At 42.4% G+C, this 15,905-nt stretch overlaps 2 protein-coding genes across 2 annotated transcripts; one reads left to right on the top strand and one right to left on the bottom strand.

The window, feature by feature from the left end:
* The first annotated feature begins 2,312 nt into the window (after positions 1 to 2,312).
* Spec2 (CDC42 small effector protein Spec2) lies at positions 2,313 to 11,827 on the top strand. Its single transcript, XM_043411886.1, has 2 exons — positions 2,313 to 2,712; positions 9,298 to 11,827. Exons 1-2 carry the CDS (start codon positions 2,452 to 2,454, stop codon positions 9,304 to 9,306), a joined length of 270 nt encoding a protein of 89 aa, XP_043267821.1. The 5' UTR covers positions 2,313 to 2,451; the 3' UTR covers positions 9,307 to 11,827.
* An 89-nt stretch (positions 11,828 to 11,916) lies between these two features.
* Atu (Another transcription unit) lies at positions 11,917 to 15,834 on the bottom strand. The gene is made up of 5 exons (XM_043413000.1): positions 15,589 to 15,834; positions 13,764 to 15,346; positions 13,001 to 13,591; positions 12,698 to 12,896; positions 11,917 to 12,338 (listed from the first exon to the last, which is right to left on the bottom strand). Exons 1-5 carry the CDS (start codon positions 15,632 to 15,634, stop codon positions 12,160 to 12,162), a joined length of 2,598 nt encoding a protein of 865 aa, XP_043268935.1. The 5' UTR covers positions 15,635 to 15,834; the 3' UTR covers positions 11,917 to 12,159.
* Between the last annotated feature and the right edge of the window lie 71 nt (positions 15,835 to 15,905).

Here is a 15,905-nt window from a genome sequence, read left to right as displayed (position 1 = left end):
ATCGAGGTGGATCAAAGAATACCAATTATTAATGACGCTGAAGTTTCCAACGTTGGAGTCCAACGAAATGATGGAAAAAAACTCTCCAATAATTCCAGTAATTCTCTTATTTTGTTCCCTGCCAAATTTCCGATTCGTAGTTTTTCAAGCTGCACCAACGATTCGTGAAATAAAAAATTGGTGAATTACAAACGTTTGTTTCGTTCATTTCGTTGGACTCCAACGTTGGAAACTTCAGCGTCGTAATTATGAGATTTCGCGAGGTTTTCAATCCGTTGCGACATCATTAAAAGGGCGTTGAACTGTCATCGTTTCCGAGCCGAAAAATTGATTTTCATTCGTATTGACGTCAATTATTATTGAACGATTACTAACCAAAGGGAAATCTCCACAAAATTATTGTTACGTCCAGAAAGGGACGAGAAAGCATTGGCTTAATTTACCCTTTTCGCTGCCACCGACCTACACTGGAATGTAGAATTTGGATGTTTAGTATATGAAAACAATTTTAGATTGCCAACTGGGAAGCAATCAGTCTCGGCAAATTTGTACTGAAAAAAGTGACATTCTTATTGAGAAATATAAGACTATAATTAATGACGCTGAAGTTTGCAACGTTGGAGTCCAACGAAATGATAAAAAAAACTCTCCAATAATTCTAGTAATTCTTCAATTTCGTTCCCTGTCGAATTTGCAATTTGTAGTCTTTCAAGCTGCACCGATACTTCGTGAAATAAATAAATTGGTGAATTACAAATGTTTTTTTTCCTTCGTTTCGTTGGACTCCAACGTTGCAAACTTCAACGTTGTTATAATTATTGAATCTGAAATTTATGTCCATGGTCCCGTACGGGCCCCGGAAGAGGCGATGGAATCGCTCAAATGAATAAGATAGCAACAAAACGAGAAATGCAATTTGGAATTTATTGAACGGGCGAAAGACGGAGAGTTTGGAGGGTTATGTACGACTTGCACACGTTCGATTATTCTCGCGTCAAAAAATAATAAAACTGAATGAAATAAATCGAACTAACCGCCGGACGTGACACGGTCATCATTTCATGGCGAAACGTGACCTCGAAAATTTCCAGAATTCAAAATAACCGAAATCCTTTCCCCTCGAGCTTCCACGGCAAATTCGACTCTCGATGCGAAGTCTCCTTCGTCCGGGACACCCTGTACATCGATTTCGTGAAGGTAAATGCGACGAGAGCCCGTTTAGTTGTTTGGGAGCATGCAGCAGGACGAGAACGCGAGGAGACACTTCCGCGCTGGTTCGCCTGAGCGAATGAACAAGCGAGCGTGTGTGCTGCTGCGTTTTGCCCTCGTCGTCTCTCTCCGGGAGGGTCAGGAACCTCGGGAGACGGCCACCGGGACAAAGATTTACGTTATAAACATACCCACACGCGCAGATACACCAGTTTCGAGACATTGGCGGGTCCCTCGAAAAAGAAAAAAAAAAAAAAACAAACAAACCAACGATCCCTCGAACGTAACGTCTATCCCGCGTAACGTGTAAATTGGAAAGTGGGCAATTATTGTTTTTCTTCTCCTCCCGCACGGTGTCGACCACTTATAGAGATTATGAGATTGAGCAACTTTGCCAGACGATTCCCCTGAAAATGCTTTCCCTGCGAAAAAAGTGATTGCACACCTCCCATCGTGTTATTGAACTCGATTACGTTACCTGCATTTCTCTACCTGCGCTCGATCACTTCGGGACTGTCAGATCGAGTCATTCTGCGAGACATTTGCCCCTCGAAATAAAATCCCTGCTCGCGTTCGCCGTGGCGTTTGCTTCGATTACGTTACCGCCACAATCCAAGTGACTGAACACAAAAGAGCGTGAATTTCGCCTTGCGGATTGAGAGAAAATATTTTTTTCGTTCTACCTCCGCGGAACGAAAATTGCAACTCCACTGCGGGGTGTTTCATTGGTGACTGAGTAACATAATGGCTCGCACGCGTTACGTACACACTCCGTGTCCTCTGCATAATAATTGTACGACAGTAATAATCGCGACGATATTAATGTGCGAGCGGGTGTTGTGATCCGAGCGATTACGACCTCGTTTCCTTGTCTCCTTATGGCATTGCCCCTGCGCTTTCTCGCCTCATTGTTCCCCGCATCGTTGAGCGTTCTCGCGTTCTTCTGTTTTCTTTCCGTCCCCATCTGCTCACGCCCCTTTCTCTTATTTTTCGAGCTCTCCACACGTTCTCCCGGGACGCTCGGTGAAAATATTATTTTGTTTGTTTTTCTACCTCCGGAAGGAGAAAAAATGTGCTAATTAAGGAGTTTCTTGTGCTTGCAGATCTCGACGATCTCGGGAGCCTCGTACACTCGGAGATCGGAGGTTCGAGTGCCAAAAAATCGATCCCCGAGGCAAAAATCAACTAAAGTATACTTGTATATATATTTTGCACATATATATATGTGCATAGACATACACAATGACGAGCAACGGTGAAGTATGGGTTCAGTGGTTCACGTGCTGTCTGGCCCAACAAGGCCCAGGAGCTCGGAACAAGAGACAAAGACCGCAACAACAGAGGCTCAGGATAGATCGTAGCATGATCGGCGCACCCACGAATTTTCAACACACCGGCCACATCGGGGGCGGCGATCTCGCTGATATGGCCAGCGCTCACTTGTCCGTCATACAGACTCAAATGCAGGGCAAGGGTGGATACGAGGCATCATTCGGCGTTAAGGTACTATTTCATTGCTCATTTAAGGGTCAGATTATTTAGAGTGGTAAGCGATTTTTTTATAGTTTTTTTTTTCTTTCATTTTTTTTTTGGTTTTTATTATTGTTTATTTAGAGCGGTTGGAATAGTTAGGTGATTTCCAACAGTATTATTTATTTTTTATTCTCTGATCGATCTTTTTATGAAAATGGTGATTTTGAAAATGGACGACGGAAACGAGTCGATCGATTTTACTGAAAATTTGATGGGAAAGTTTATTTATTTCTAGATGTGTTGCTCAAATTTTGAATTAGTTTGTTGCGGTTGTGAGTGAAGGGGAAAAGATTTGGGGAAATTTCTACTTCGCGATGGAAAATAGTGCCGTTTTGGAAATGGTGGATTTCGGATAAATCGGTCCTGACGAGGACTGGATTATTTTGGCAATTTAAATAAACTGTTCTGTTCTGTTTTTGGGTTTAACGGTCAGAATGGTCGCCCAAAATCTTGTGAAATTCTTTCACCAAAACTGCAACCACGGCTCACTCAATAATTTTGATTCATAAAAATGTTTGATGTCGCTCACGACAGTTACCAAAATCAAGACTTTTCAAGCGACGAAAACCCTTCGTTCGATACTTTTATTCACAATCAGTACCGCAAGCATAATCGGAATTAACTTTTTTACTTCTCCAAATATACGTGTGTGAATGGAAACAAAATCGGAGAAATTTTGATTCCGGTAACGAAACAATAATCGACCGAATAAAATAACTGGAATAAAAATCGGCCGAACCACGTGAGTGGTGCAAATTTTTTACTTGAAACGACAATTCGTCACGTGGTTCCGGACTCGAGGCGGTTCGCGTACCTTCAATCGGTCTCTTAGAACGCGAAATAGCGTTACGCATCATGGGCACTTGAACAGGTACACGAGCGTGTTGCGTTATGCGGTCTCCTCTTTTATCGTTCCACGGAGACGACAGGCACGAAAGCTTCCCACGTGCCCGGATGTAACACGCGCAATTCACACAACCCGCTAGGTGCACGATGCAATGTGTTACTTGGACCCCGCACTCCGGTGTGCAAGAACTCGAGGGCAATATCGCGAATGCAATGGCGAGCTAAAAAATGACGATTTTTCAATCGATTGAAAAAAATCGACGAGGAATGAAGGATGCCGCGGAATTATTCGGAACGAAATAAATATGCTCGAAGACTTTTAGTTCTGAATGTCCCCCTGAATTCGTCCTCGTGATATTGACCTTGGGTTCCCCGACGCAGTATATAAACGATGTCTGTTCGATGGGCTACCTCGAAGCATTTGAGGCGAGCGATCCCTTCAGAATTCTGAAAAAATCGATTTTTTTTTACGCATTTCGAATGCATGGTACCCAAAGAAAATATACTGACCGAAGGAAAACTCAAAATTTTGGGTAGCGGACAAGTACTTTTAGCACATATTTAAACATAATTTTTATCGATCCAATCGACGTCGAATTTTGTGAAGAAGATCCTGAAAGTCTGGTAGAAGAATCGATTTTAGCTTTCATGCGATTTTTTGGATTTAAAAGCTTCTTAGAACAATTTCATAACGTTGAAATTTGGAGTTACTCATAAAATACTTGTGCTCCGATCGATATCATAAATTTTAGCACGCAACTCAAGTGGCAACTTTTTCAATTTATTGGAAAACACTTGGCCTCGAATTGATATAATAAATTTGAATGCTGCAAGTAACTTGGACGAGATTTTTTCAAAATGTTTTCAAGCGCGATATTTCGGCTTTTTATTTGAATTTTTTTCACTTTACTAAATAATTACAGATTTGTATTTTTTTTAATGTAACCGCGGGGTAACTGCTCGTGTCGTAGCTCGAAAAGTTATCGACCGATCTGTACGAAATTTAGGGAGGTTACTCTCAGTAATATTACCAGAAGTATATACCTAAATTTTAAAAGGTAGCAGGCAAATAAGCCCCTTTTTTGGGGTCAAATATGTCGAAAAAATGATCGAAAATTCGAACTTTTAAGTAAAAAGCCTCCCAAACATTGAATTTTCGACTTTGTCATCATTTTTTAGGTACATCCTTCCCCTTAACGCGTCAGTAAACGAATGGCACTTGTCAAATAATTTTCAGATCAACAGAAAAAGCGTGTGACGACCGCGGATTAGTTTTCGATCTCGCGCGGAAACCAGGCGACCGAAGGCCCTTAATAACGCCGCCATTTTGTCGGTCATCCAAAACACAAAATTTGTTTTTCAAACTCAACCGTTATAACAAGCTCGTATCCGAATTTGAAAGTGATCAGATTATTCTATCCCCTCTAAAAAAATTCCCGAAAAATAGCCATTTTTCACGCTCCTTAAGCGATTGCTATCGCCTTAAATATTGTGACAGTAGAATCCCCCGGGCAAAAAGTCTTCTCGTGAAAAAACTGACATGCTTTAACTGTAGCAACGAAAGGAGATAAAGAGAATACACGTATGTGCGCGGCACGAGCATGCGAAGCGCGCTGGGTGTAACGCGCGTTCTAAGCAGCCTTTTTATGTAGACCGCGAACTGAAGAAAGACGTATGAAAAGGCGAGACGCCGAGGAATCGAGGCGAGAAAGATAGCCATTAATGATAAGCGACCGGCAAAGTGGAGCGCATTCCAAATGCACATCGACACCACAAAAAAAGAAGGCTGACTTCTCCTCTCTCTCTTGCTTGTTTCTTGGTTATTCTGTCTTTTGCTTATTTTCAACGTGGTTCGTTCGAGCCCCGGCGTCGTTTCGATTGACCCGTGACACGCCGACCCTCGCGTTTCTCTCTCGTATTCTCATTGGCAAGGCGATGCTTATGACCATCCACATACGAAGGTCAATTCGTTCAGGCGTTCATCGAGGTCATGCGAAACTTGCACGTTGCCATTGTCTTTTACTTCAGTGGAAAAAAAACCGTGGAAATTGGCACCCGGCTCGTTGCTGCTTTGACAAATATTTCCGACGTTTGAAATAATCTGAAAAATCTTTTTTCTTTTGCTGTTCTGGTGCTCGTCGCGATCCTTCGTCGTTTTGGCCTCGCGAAATAATTCATCATTCCTCGAACCACGGGCACGACCTCTTTTGATTAATCGGCAATTCATGAAGCCAGCGCACCCGTGTCTTCGCTCCCGTTCCTTCGCTTTATTTTTCCTCTCGTTCCAGAGCCCGTTGTACTCGGGAAAAGCCGAGTTCTCACGTCATGGATCGCATTATTTAGAACCGTTTGTGACGAGAGACCCGGTTAGCACAACGAGCAGGCCTTACGTCCCGCTAATTATCCCGAGATTTTCAACTCGCTCCTTTGCTTTTGCACTTTTTTTCAACGATATTCTGCGAAACGATGCCCTTTTTAAAATCAGGCGACTCCGTAACCCAACGAAGAGATTTCCCCACGATTGGAAACTCTCGGGTGCACTCGCAGTCATCTGAAAATGGATATTTCTGCGACGCCTCATTCGACGACGAATAACTCCAGCATCCCTCTTATCAGGTTGGCACAATCTGTCTCTGCCTGATGTAGCTGCTAGGTTTGATCCTCCCGACGCACCCTGTATGGACCGGGAGAGATCGCGGGCTACGAAACGGTGTGTCGTTCGACACGAAACAAAGAGTCTGCGAAAGAGAGTTTAAGTGCGGAGGATGGATGTGTACACGGGAAAATGAGAGAAAAAAGGAAGAACGAGAAACGCGCTCTTCGGGTGTGTGCAAACGCAAAACCAGTTTTTTGGTTGTCCGAGTGTGCTGCATGCGCTCTTGTACTCCCTTTTTCACTTTTATTTATCTCTTTTCTGGCCACTCTTCGTCCCTTCGGCTTGTACCAGTGTGTTCGACACTGCGAATCTGTATAAACAACGATATGCCGAAATCTCATAATTCGTGTGCTGATATTTGTTCGATTGCAAAAATTCAACGAATAAATTGCTCATTATTCTGCACGTGGGAAATTCTCTAAAATTGTAAACCCCATTATTTACGGTTTTTATGAAAAATTTCGGCCTCCCCCGACGAAATTTCATTAACGGTGATTGATCGAAGCCATTTACGATAAAAACGAAAATTCTTGCATCGATTTTCGGAAAAGTAACCAAGCTGCATAATTTCCAAAAAAACTTCCAAACATATTCGAATACGCATTTTTTCGACAACTTCAAAACCTCATAATTTATGGTTTTTATGGTAAATTATGGAAATTATATCCTGGCCCATCGATCAGCTGTGCGAAGTGTCCCGAAAAAACTCATGAGGATTTTCGAGAGTTTCGAAGTCGTACACACTCGCTCTCGTCTCGTATTAGCATGTCGTACGAATACGAGTTTATTTACTTTTTGGCGAGGGAGCAGCATCGTATCACAAGCGAGTCCCTTGTTGAAGCTCGATCGCTGCGCTTCCGCATCGTCTGTATTTTCGCTTCTGGCTCGCTGCTGGGGTTCTATTATTGCCCGCCGGCTGTTCGATGACTCGAATATCTTCCTTTTTTATGCTTATTTTTCTCCTCTATCTCTCTCGTATTCGTCCCCTTCTTTTTCCTTCCCCAGTATCTTTCTTATTTCTCTCGTGCCAGCCAGCATCCTCTTTGCGGAGAAAGACAACGTTTCGAGCCTCTCGAATCACTCGTCCGCATGTCGGAGCCTCGAGAGCCCCGGTAGTTAGCGTATACTCGAACATTTCAGCGATCTCTCTCAATCCACTCCCTGCGTCCCGAACTTTGAGTGTACAGAATAACCACAAAGTCGCTTCGGATCTTTGCAACTTCAAATGGGCAATGAAACTTTTAAGAGAAAAGTCTTCAGCCATTTTTCCTCAGATCACGAGCCAATCGCGAGCGTACGAGCACGCATGCGGTTCCGGACGTACAGGGTGTCCGAAAATTCGTCCCGGATTTCTCTAGAATCGAGTAGAGGATGAAATTTTGAAGAAAATATTGTCCAACCGTTTTTCTCTCCGGCTCGGAGGGTGTGCGTAGGAAAGCGGCTGTCTCGGGGGCACTTCGGTTTATCGAGTAACTCATTGGGAGCGAGCTCTGTCAAGGAACGGTACAAACGACTCGAACACTCGTAGCTCGGCTCAAGCTCGTAGCGATTATAATCGGCGACGGGGCACCTTTTATATGCACATACGTATAGATAAATTGAAAAGTGGAACGAATCTTTTCCGTCGCGAGTCTCCGGTGGAAAATAAAAAAGTTCTTGGAGCATGGGACGAGAAATGGAGAGCGAGAGGGAGAGAGAGGCTGCTCGGTCGTGACTGGACTCGCGTTCATCCTCGATAAAATCAGTAAGCATTGCTGGACCAAGGGGAAGAGCAGGAGAGACAGAGAACGAGTGGAGAGGGAGAGCCATGGGGGCGAGTGTTGCGCATATACTATTGGTAATACAGTTGAGCGAGGCCAAAAGCACACCTGGGATAAAAAAGGTTGAACAGCACGAGGAGTTAAAGGGAGTGGAAGGTCGGTGAATATCCACGCTCCGAAAGCACGGACGATGAAGAAGGCAAGGAAGAAGTAGAGGAGAAGAAGAAAAAATAAAAAGGGAGAATAAAAAAAATCCCGCAGGGTCGTTCCACGGTCTCTCGTTGAACGGGCGGGGAGAGTGCATCGCAAAATCCTTCGGTATTTCTCCGACGAAATCCCTACTCTCGTTGTTACTCTCCCGCGATGCTCCGTTTTCCGCTCTTCGCTTATCCTTCGCGCTCGCCTCCCTCGAGAGCAAAACGGAGAAAGAGATATTTGTACCGTTGTCGATCGTGCCATGGACGTACGGATTGTGCCGAACAACGCTCCGCATAAATATATCCCCACAGTCTCATGAGCCTCTCCGTTAAATAAATCAACAAAGCATCGTGCAAAACGATTTAATCTTGGGGATAATCAAGCGATCGGTTAGAGGCTACCATTGATGCGTCAGCGTCTCTGACGCACGAGACTTTTTTCTTTTCTCTGGTGGGAAACTTTTTGTTTGAGATAACGCTGAAGTTTTCAACGTTCCGGTGCAACGAAATCATCTCAAAAAGCTCTCCAATAATTCCAGATGGCGCTGAAGTTTCCAACGTTGGAGTCCAACGAAATGGCCTAAAAAAACTCTCAAATAATTCCAGTAAACCTCCAATTTTGTTCCCTGCCGAATTTCCAATTCGTCATATTTCGAGCCACATCAATAATTCGTGAAATAACAAAATAATGGGTGAATAATGTTCATTTCGTTGAACTCCAACGTTGCAAACTTCAGCGTCGTTAATTCCAGTAGTTTTCCAATCTATACCGATGCTTCGTGGAACGAAAAATTGGTCGAGTACTAACGTTATTTTCGTTGGACTCCAACGTTGCCAACTTCAGCATCGTTGTTTCAAACGTTTAGCATTTTTTTTTTATTAATTACTCGTTGATTTTTCGTTCCACCAAACGTTTCGACTCTGACAATTGGCTCGAATTTATTTTCAACAATTATTGTATATTTACATATTCGTCCAGTGCTATCTCGACCTTTATAATTCACGATAATCTCCGAGGGCTTTTTCAACATCTCAATATCGTCCCTTATACGCATATGATAAATGCTAATCCGTTGTTTTTCTTTGTCGTTTGTAGGCTTGCTGAGAAATCGTTGCCCCGAGGGTGCTCGAGACTGACCTATGACGAGCCTCGCGGTGGATATCGAAGAAAAAAACGAGGAAAAAACGTGGACGAGATCGACGCGAGAGCCAGCTACGAAGACAATTAATTGTCGGCCCTTTCGAAGCTTACGAGACGAGAATCAAAAGCCAAGCAATTTGTAAATAAACGGGCAACTTTGTCTGACCACTGCCATAGCGAATTTCATTTTTTCCGGAATATTCGGGCAACATCAAAGTGGAGCCAGTCAACGAGGAATTTATTCAAAATTTCGAGTCCATTTCAACGCGACGTTATGAAAAGAAGCAATAAAATGTCTGCTCACTTCACTGCAAAACTGGTGGAAAGAGATCGTGATCATTTATTAAAATAAATGTAGACATTTCAAATAATGAAAAAACAAAAAAAGAGGAAATTTCAGTTTCCGAGTATTTAAAAAAGGCAGAACAACTTCGAAGAACGTAGCATTGTTTGCCAGCTAAATTCATAAAGAGCGATATGCAACACAGCCGAAAGCGATCGAGTCAAAACAAAAAATATTTATCTCCGCGTTCGAAATTTTCTACCATTGTGAAATGAAGAAAAAACGTGCCTAACTGCGTAGAACAACAAAAAAAAAAAAAAATTCTGAAAAATACTGAAATGCCCGACGACAATGACAATCTCAGTCACGTTTGATTCAGTTCCAGAATTCTTTTCTCTCGCATGGCCCGATTATCAACGTTTTTCCAAGTTATCGTATCAACCGCAGAATTGTGATAGAATTTGCGTTAACCGCCGTTCCTCCATTATTATTATTATTATTATTATTATTGTTATTAATATAAAATTAATTTTCTTATCCTCCGCCTCACGAAGATTTAGCAGCTTTTTTATTTTTCAAATACACTCCGATTTTCATAGTCTACGAACTGTGACACACGAATCTCTAGAGTGACGATTGACGGTCATGAGAAATCGGAGCAAAGTGGGGTTTATACACCGAAAAAATTGATTGTAATGTTTCAATGGGCGTCGAGCGATTGATCTTTTTGTTTTATCAATAATATTGTTATTATAAGGTATATTGTATTAATATTACAACTATTACGAAAATTTTCGAGCACTGCCTTCTTAACGGTGCAACGTCTTTTTTTCTACATCGTCACGAATCAAGCATGTATCTCTCTTTTCCTCTTCCTTATAAACAGTGCGGTAAAAACAAAACTCAAAATTGATAACGCAACATGCTCAAATTTTGAAAATCGATACCACGAAAACGTGAAAAATAATGATGATGTCAGAAGTACTGCAATTACGAATAATTGCCGTTGATGCACTGCGATCTGTATTTATTTATTATTTATGGAAGTGAGATTTTGCCCTTTTCGCGATCCCATCTCTGTTCTCTTCACCTGGCGCGTAAAATATTATTTATTCAGCCTGAATTAATCTCGCTCCATTTCTCTCTACGCTCTCCCTGTCAACGAACCCTTAGGCTAACTTAATGCGATTATTACTTAAGTTCCACGAGAGAATTATACGCGTACAGGGGTTTCTATACACAATTACTTACAAATATATACATACATTATATACGCATTATAAATATACAAAGATATTGTATTTCGTTAACGATAGATTTTAGCAATAAGATTCGTGGTCCGTCACACGAATCTAGACTTGCATTATGCGACCATTTCTACTCTACATAATCATTATAGAGAGTTTATGCATAAATTACGTTTCAAATGAGTGACCAAAACGATTACGTACTCGATAAATTATCCATCGCACTTATTTTACTTCCCGAGGGTTTTTAAGTCGTCATTTTTTCGCATGAACCAAAATATTGAAAAAAGCATACGAACGCGTCATCACTAAAGAATGTTTCTTTTTTCATTCAATAAATCGTGGACAGAGTGGTATGTTGAAAGGACTAAAAAACAGTATAGAGAACAGTCCACGCGAATGCATTATCGATTGTCAGACGTTCGTTTCTTCACGAGCGAAGAAACACTCTGTTTAGCCATTGAAAAAAAGGAATTGCAAATCTATGCGAGTTGTTCGAGAAAGAGCGTGGTGTGTTATGAAAAGTGCAATATGAACGTGCAAAAATGAGGTTCAATGATCTACGAGAATGAGAGCGATAGTCGTTTTGCGAATGTGTTTGTAACAATGATTGTGATCACTGAAGGATCCTCTGCCAAATCTTGGCCCGCGAATGCGGACGAACGATCAACATTATTATCGAACGACAAATATTTATGCGACGAATACGATGCTAAATGAAGAAAACATGGACGGATTGTGTAGAATATTTTTTAAAGATAGTCTATTTGTAAAGATAAAAAAGTTTGCTTCCGTGGTTCGAATAAGGCCAACCGACAAGGCGGAAAGAAGGAGAAATGACAGACGAATGAGAAAACTACGAGTATTTCTATCCCTAATTTCATAAGGTTTAACAGGCAATTGATGACTGTAACGTTTCCGATTGAGAATAATAAAAGAAAAATGATATACCCTATTGATTTCGTTAGTTGTTTGTGTGTGCGACGTGAGAAATTCTTTTTAACAGGCTACTGAATTGGAAGAAAAAAATTACGAAGACCGCGCTTCTTATTTCAAAAATTTTATTTATGCGGAAATGCCTTTGGCTTTTCGTGATTCCCGTTACATTAATACAATCCTCATATTTGAAAACGGTTCTCTTCGACAGAGTTCATGGTAGTGTCATCCACGTCGAAGAAAAAACGTTTTTTAAATATTTGTTTTCTTTTCATACTCTTTACACATATTTTCCAAGGATTTATGACCAATCTGCAGTTCACTTTGTAAAATCAATAGTTTGTTGAATTTCTAATCGCTTCCAGCATCTGCAGCCTCGTCAGCTTCTCCTCCACTTCCAGAGGCACTTTCTGATCCGCTGTTCGAATCCTCGTCCGATTCTTTTAAAACTTTGCCTTTCGTGTGCTTCTTTGATCTTGCATTTTCGAAATCTGAACCTTCCTCGTCCGACGAATATATATTTGAAGCAGCTGCAATGAAATGTATGATCAATTCTTCGTTCAAGTCGTGATATTATTCAGTACGTGTTTTTCAAAAAAGTTTTATTTTTATTTTTCGTCCACTAAAATAATTTGGCGAAGTGTTGAAAAATGAATTAGTAATCGTTTTTTCAACAAGCGAAATATGTGAAACAATTTTCCTTTGCCATTCACTATCGAATGATAAAACTTTTCTCATTAACAATCCTTTTTCATTGTTTAAATATTAATTGATGTTTTTGATTTTACATCGTAACAGAAAGATGAGAGAAGTGAATGTACTCATCTTTTTTGGGTAAGGAGAAAACACAATTTTTCGATTTTACCTGAAAAACATATCATTTGCATACCTTTGGCCGTGGCACCACCTTTTTTGTATTTGTTCTTTATCGCGGCTAAAGAAATAGCACCTTCGTCATCCGAACCGTCGTCGTGATAAGCATCGGCGCCATAATTTCCGGATGCTCGTCCCGAAGCTCTGGTACCACCGCTCGTTTTTTTCGGTTTGCTCTGCACTCGCATTGCGATTCGTAATTTCTCTTCTTCTTTCTGTAAAAATAGAAAATTCGTAAATCCCCAAAATTTTGAGCAAAATTTGTTTTGAATTTAAATTGGATTTCGATCGATTTTTCACCGTTCATTGTTGCTCGTACCTTCATCATTTCGTATCTGTTCTGATCGGGATTCATGCCGACCTGTGACAAAACTTTGATGCCCGACGTTTTTTGCGATCGGTCGGCCAACGACATTGTCATTTTTCTATGTGTAAAGGATTCGGTCGAGTGAGGTCTGAAGGTTAATTTTGTACGGAAAACAGCCTGTCCTTGAAGACCCGTTCCCTGACGAATGTAAAGGTGATTGTGGTCGCCCTGAAGAGGCTGCTTGTAAACGTCAAAAATTTCCGAGCCCAAGTGAAGCGACATACTTCCGTCCGACCAACGAACGAATCTCGCGTTGCTCTCTTTCTGCATTTTTCCATTGTCTCCAAACGCGTCTTTCCATCTTATCGTATTCTCGACCTTCAGCTTCAATCTCGCTCGACCTTCTTCGTCCAAAGTTTCCTCTTCGTCTATCTCGTCCTCGTAGGTTTCGTGATCGAATGGACGTGTTTCGACTGATAGGAAATTTGGCAATTTCACAAAATGTATCTCACGACCAAGATCCGTCGTAATTTTTGGTATCTCAACGTCGATCCGCGTCTCTGGCGGTGGCTCCGGTTCGTCCTCTTTCTCACGCTCGTCATCCTGATTTATACATAAAATATATTTTCATTTTTATTATTTATTTAGCCGAGAAATGAATAAAACTAAAAAAAATAAAAATTGAAATTCAATCCCATGCATAAAGCCTTTATAAATTATCGCAAGCTGAACAATTTTTCGTTCCAATATGGCTGTGTTTTTGAACACAACTTACGTCATTGATGACGGCCCGATGGCTAGGTCCTTCACCACCGCTGTCAGACCTCTCACGACTTCTTGATCGACTTCTACTGCGACTGCGACTTCTGCTCCGACTTCTGCTGCGGCTTCGACTTTTTCTTTTGCTCTCTGTTTCGGCTTCCTTATCTTTTTCATCGTCAGTGCTTATGTCACTGGCATCACCGAAGAGAGCATCGGCGGTGGGCTCGTCAGTTTTTTCTTTAATTGGCATTTCTTCTTCAGAGTCTGAGTCGATGAGAGGTCTCAATTTTTTCGTTATTTTCTCGGTTTCTGAGGCGAATCCGGAAGTGTCACGTTTGCGTTTGACACCTTCGACGTCACTGTCCGCATCCGACTTTTTGGCCTCGTCTTCACTTCCGTCGTCTTTCGGACTCTGTGACTTTCTTGACCTTGGGCTACCGTCAGTTTTCGGACTTGCCTGACTCCTCGGACTTCCAGGTGTTCTTGATCTTCGACTTTTTTCGCTGATCTTTGAGCTTCCCGGAGTTTGTGAACTCGGACTCCCGGCAACCTCAGCTTTTGAGCTGGCGGGTGTTCTCGACTTCGATCGATTGCTACGGGCCGATTCACTCGCCATGGACCCACGACTGCCCGCCGAACCGCTGCGAGATCGTACGCTTTTTGTTGATCCAGGTGTTTGTGAACGTCTGCTCTTCGGCGATGCTGATTTATGGCTCTGAGGTGACCCCAGACTTCCCGGAGATCGTCGACTCCTCGGCGATTCACCGTAGACGGAAATGTTTGATCTCGGTGACCCAGGAGTCTTTGACTTTTGTCCGGGTGATCTTGACTTTGAGCCACGACTTGTCGGTCTAGATTTTGAGCTGTCAGATCGGGCACTTCCATGCGGAGATCCTGAACGCGACCTTCCAGACTTTGGGGACCCTGAACGCGATCTCCCCGACTTTGGAGAGCCTGAACGTGATCTGCCAGACTTCAGAGAGCCTGAACGTGACCTGCCAGATTTTGGAGTACCTGAACGTGATCTTCCAGATTTTGGAGAACCCGAACGTGATCTCGCTGATTTTGGAGAGCCTGAACGTGACCTCGCCGATTTCGGAGAAGCTGAGCGTGATCTTCCGGACTTTGGGGAGCCTGAATGTGACCTCGCTGATTTTGGAGAACCCGAACGTGACCTCGCTGATTTCGGGGAGCCTGAATGCGACCTCATGGACTTTGGAGAGCCCGAACGCGATCTTGCAGATTTCTGAGAGCCTGGACTTGCGGAACGTGGTGAACCACTCCCTGATCGGGATCTGCGAGATCCTGTTTTGTTTGTTCTCTCCGAACCAATGCTGGAGTGACGAGAGTCTGACCTTGCTGGAGATTGACTCGGAGATCTGTGTGATCTTGGACTAGTCACAGATTTGGTGGCTGGACTGGGAGATCTACTTCTCGATCGTGCTGCGCTTGCAACAGACATTGGCGACTGAGGACCATGTTCGCCGTCCGATCGCTCGCTCCTCGCACCACCTGGAGTTGGCACGGGGGCTCGAGACACAGGACTTGCACTACGGCTCGAAGTTGAAGATGCTGAACCACTCTCAGAGTCCGAACCTGGGAAATAGTGGGTTATTTCTCTATTCTCAGACAGCAGCAGTGTTTTCAAAACTTTGTTTTACTCTGCGTTAATGATTTAAAATAATTTCTTCATTTATTGATTTTATTTCAAAGTCAACAAATTGTGCTTTTTCAATTTTCTTCTCCATCTTTTATTATACAGTAAATTTGCTGTTATTGTCCATAAAACTAAAAGCTTAACCTAAAAAACGCATGTTGGGACAGATATTTATTCTTACCGGATTCCGCACTGGATTCCCGAAGCGCGTGTCTCGCCGGAGACATTTTTCGGGAGTGAAACAAAACTAGACAATAACAATCTGTACAGTGCTGATGAATAAAATAAAAACTCAACAATGGTTTGATCTAAGAAACGATTGACATTATACGAGAATGTTAGACATACTATACACTACAGACTCTTCTTTACCGCGAGGATAATGAAAATACCGGTATGATTCGCTCTGTGTTTGACATGCGCGTGCATGAAGCTTCTCGGTCGAACGAAAGATGGCAAGGAATCGCAGGCTGCTGAGCTAAAGTGTTGCCTAACGCC

Source organism: Venturia canescens, chromosome 2 (genome assembly GCF_019457755.1).
Source record: "Venturia canescens isolate UGA chromosome 2, ASM1945775v1, whole genome shotgun sequence".
In the NCBI taxonomy this organism is placed as follows: Eukaryota; Metazoa; Arthropoda; class Insecta; order Hymenoptera; family Ichneumonidae; genus Venturia; species Venturia canescens.
This window is presented reverse-complemented; position numbering and strand designations above follow the sequence as displayed.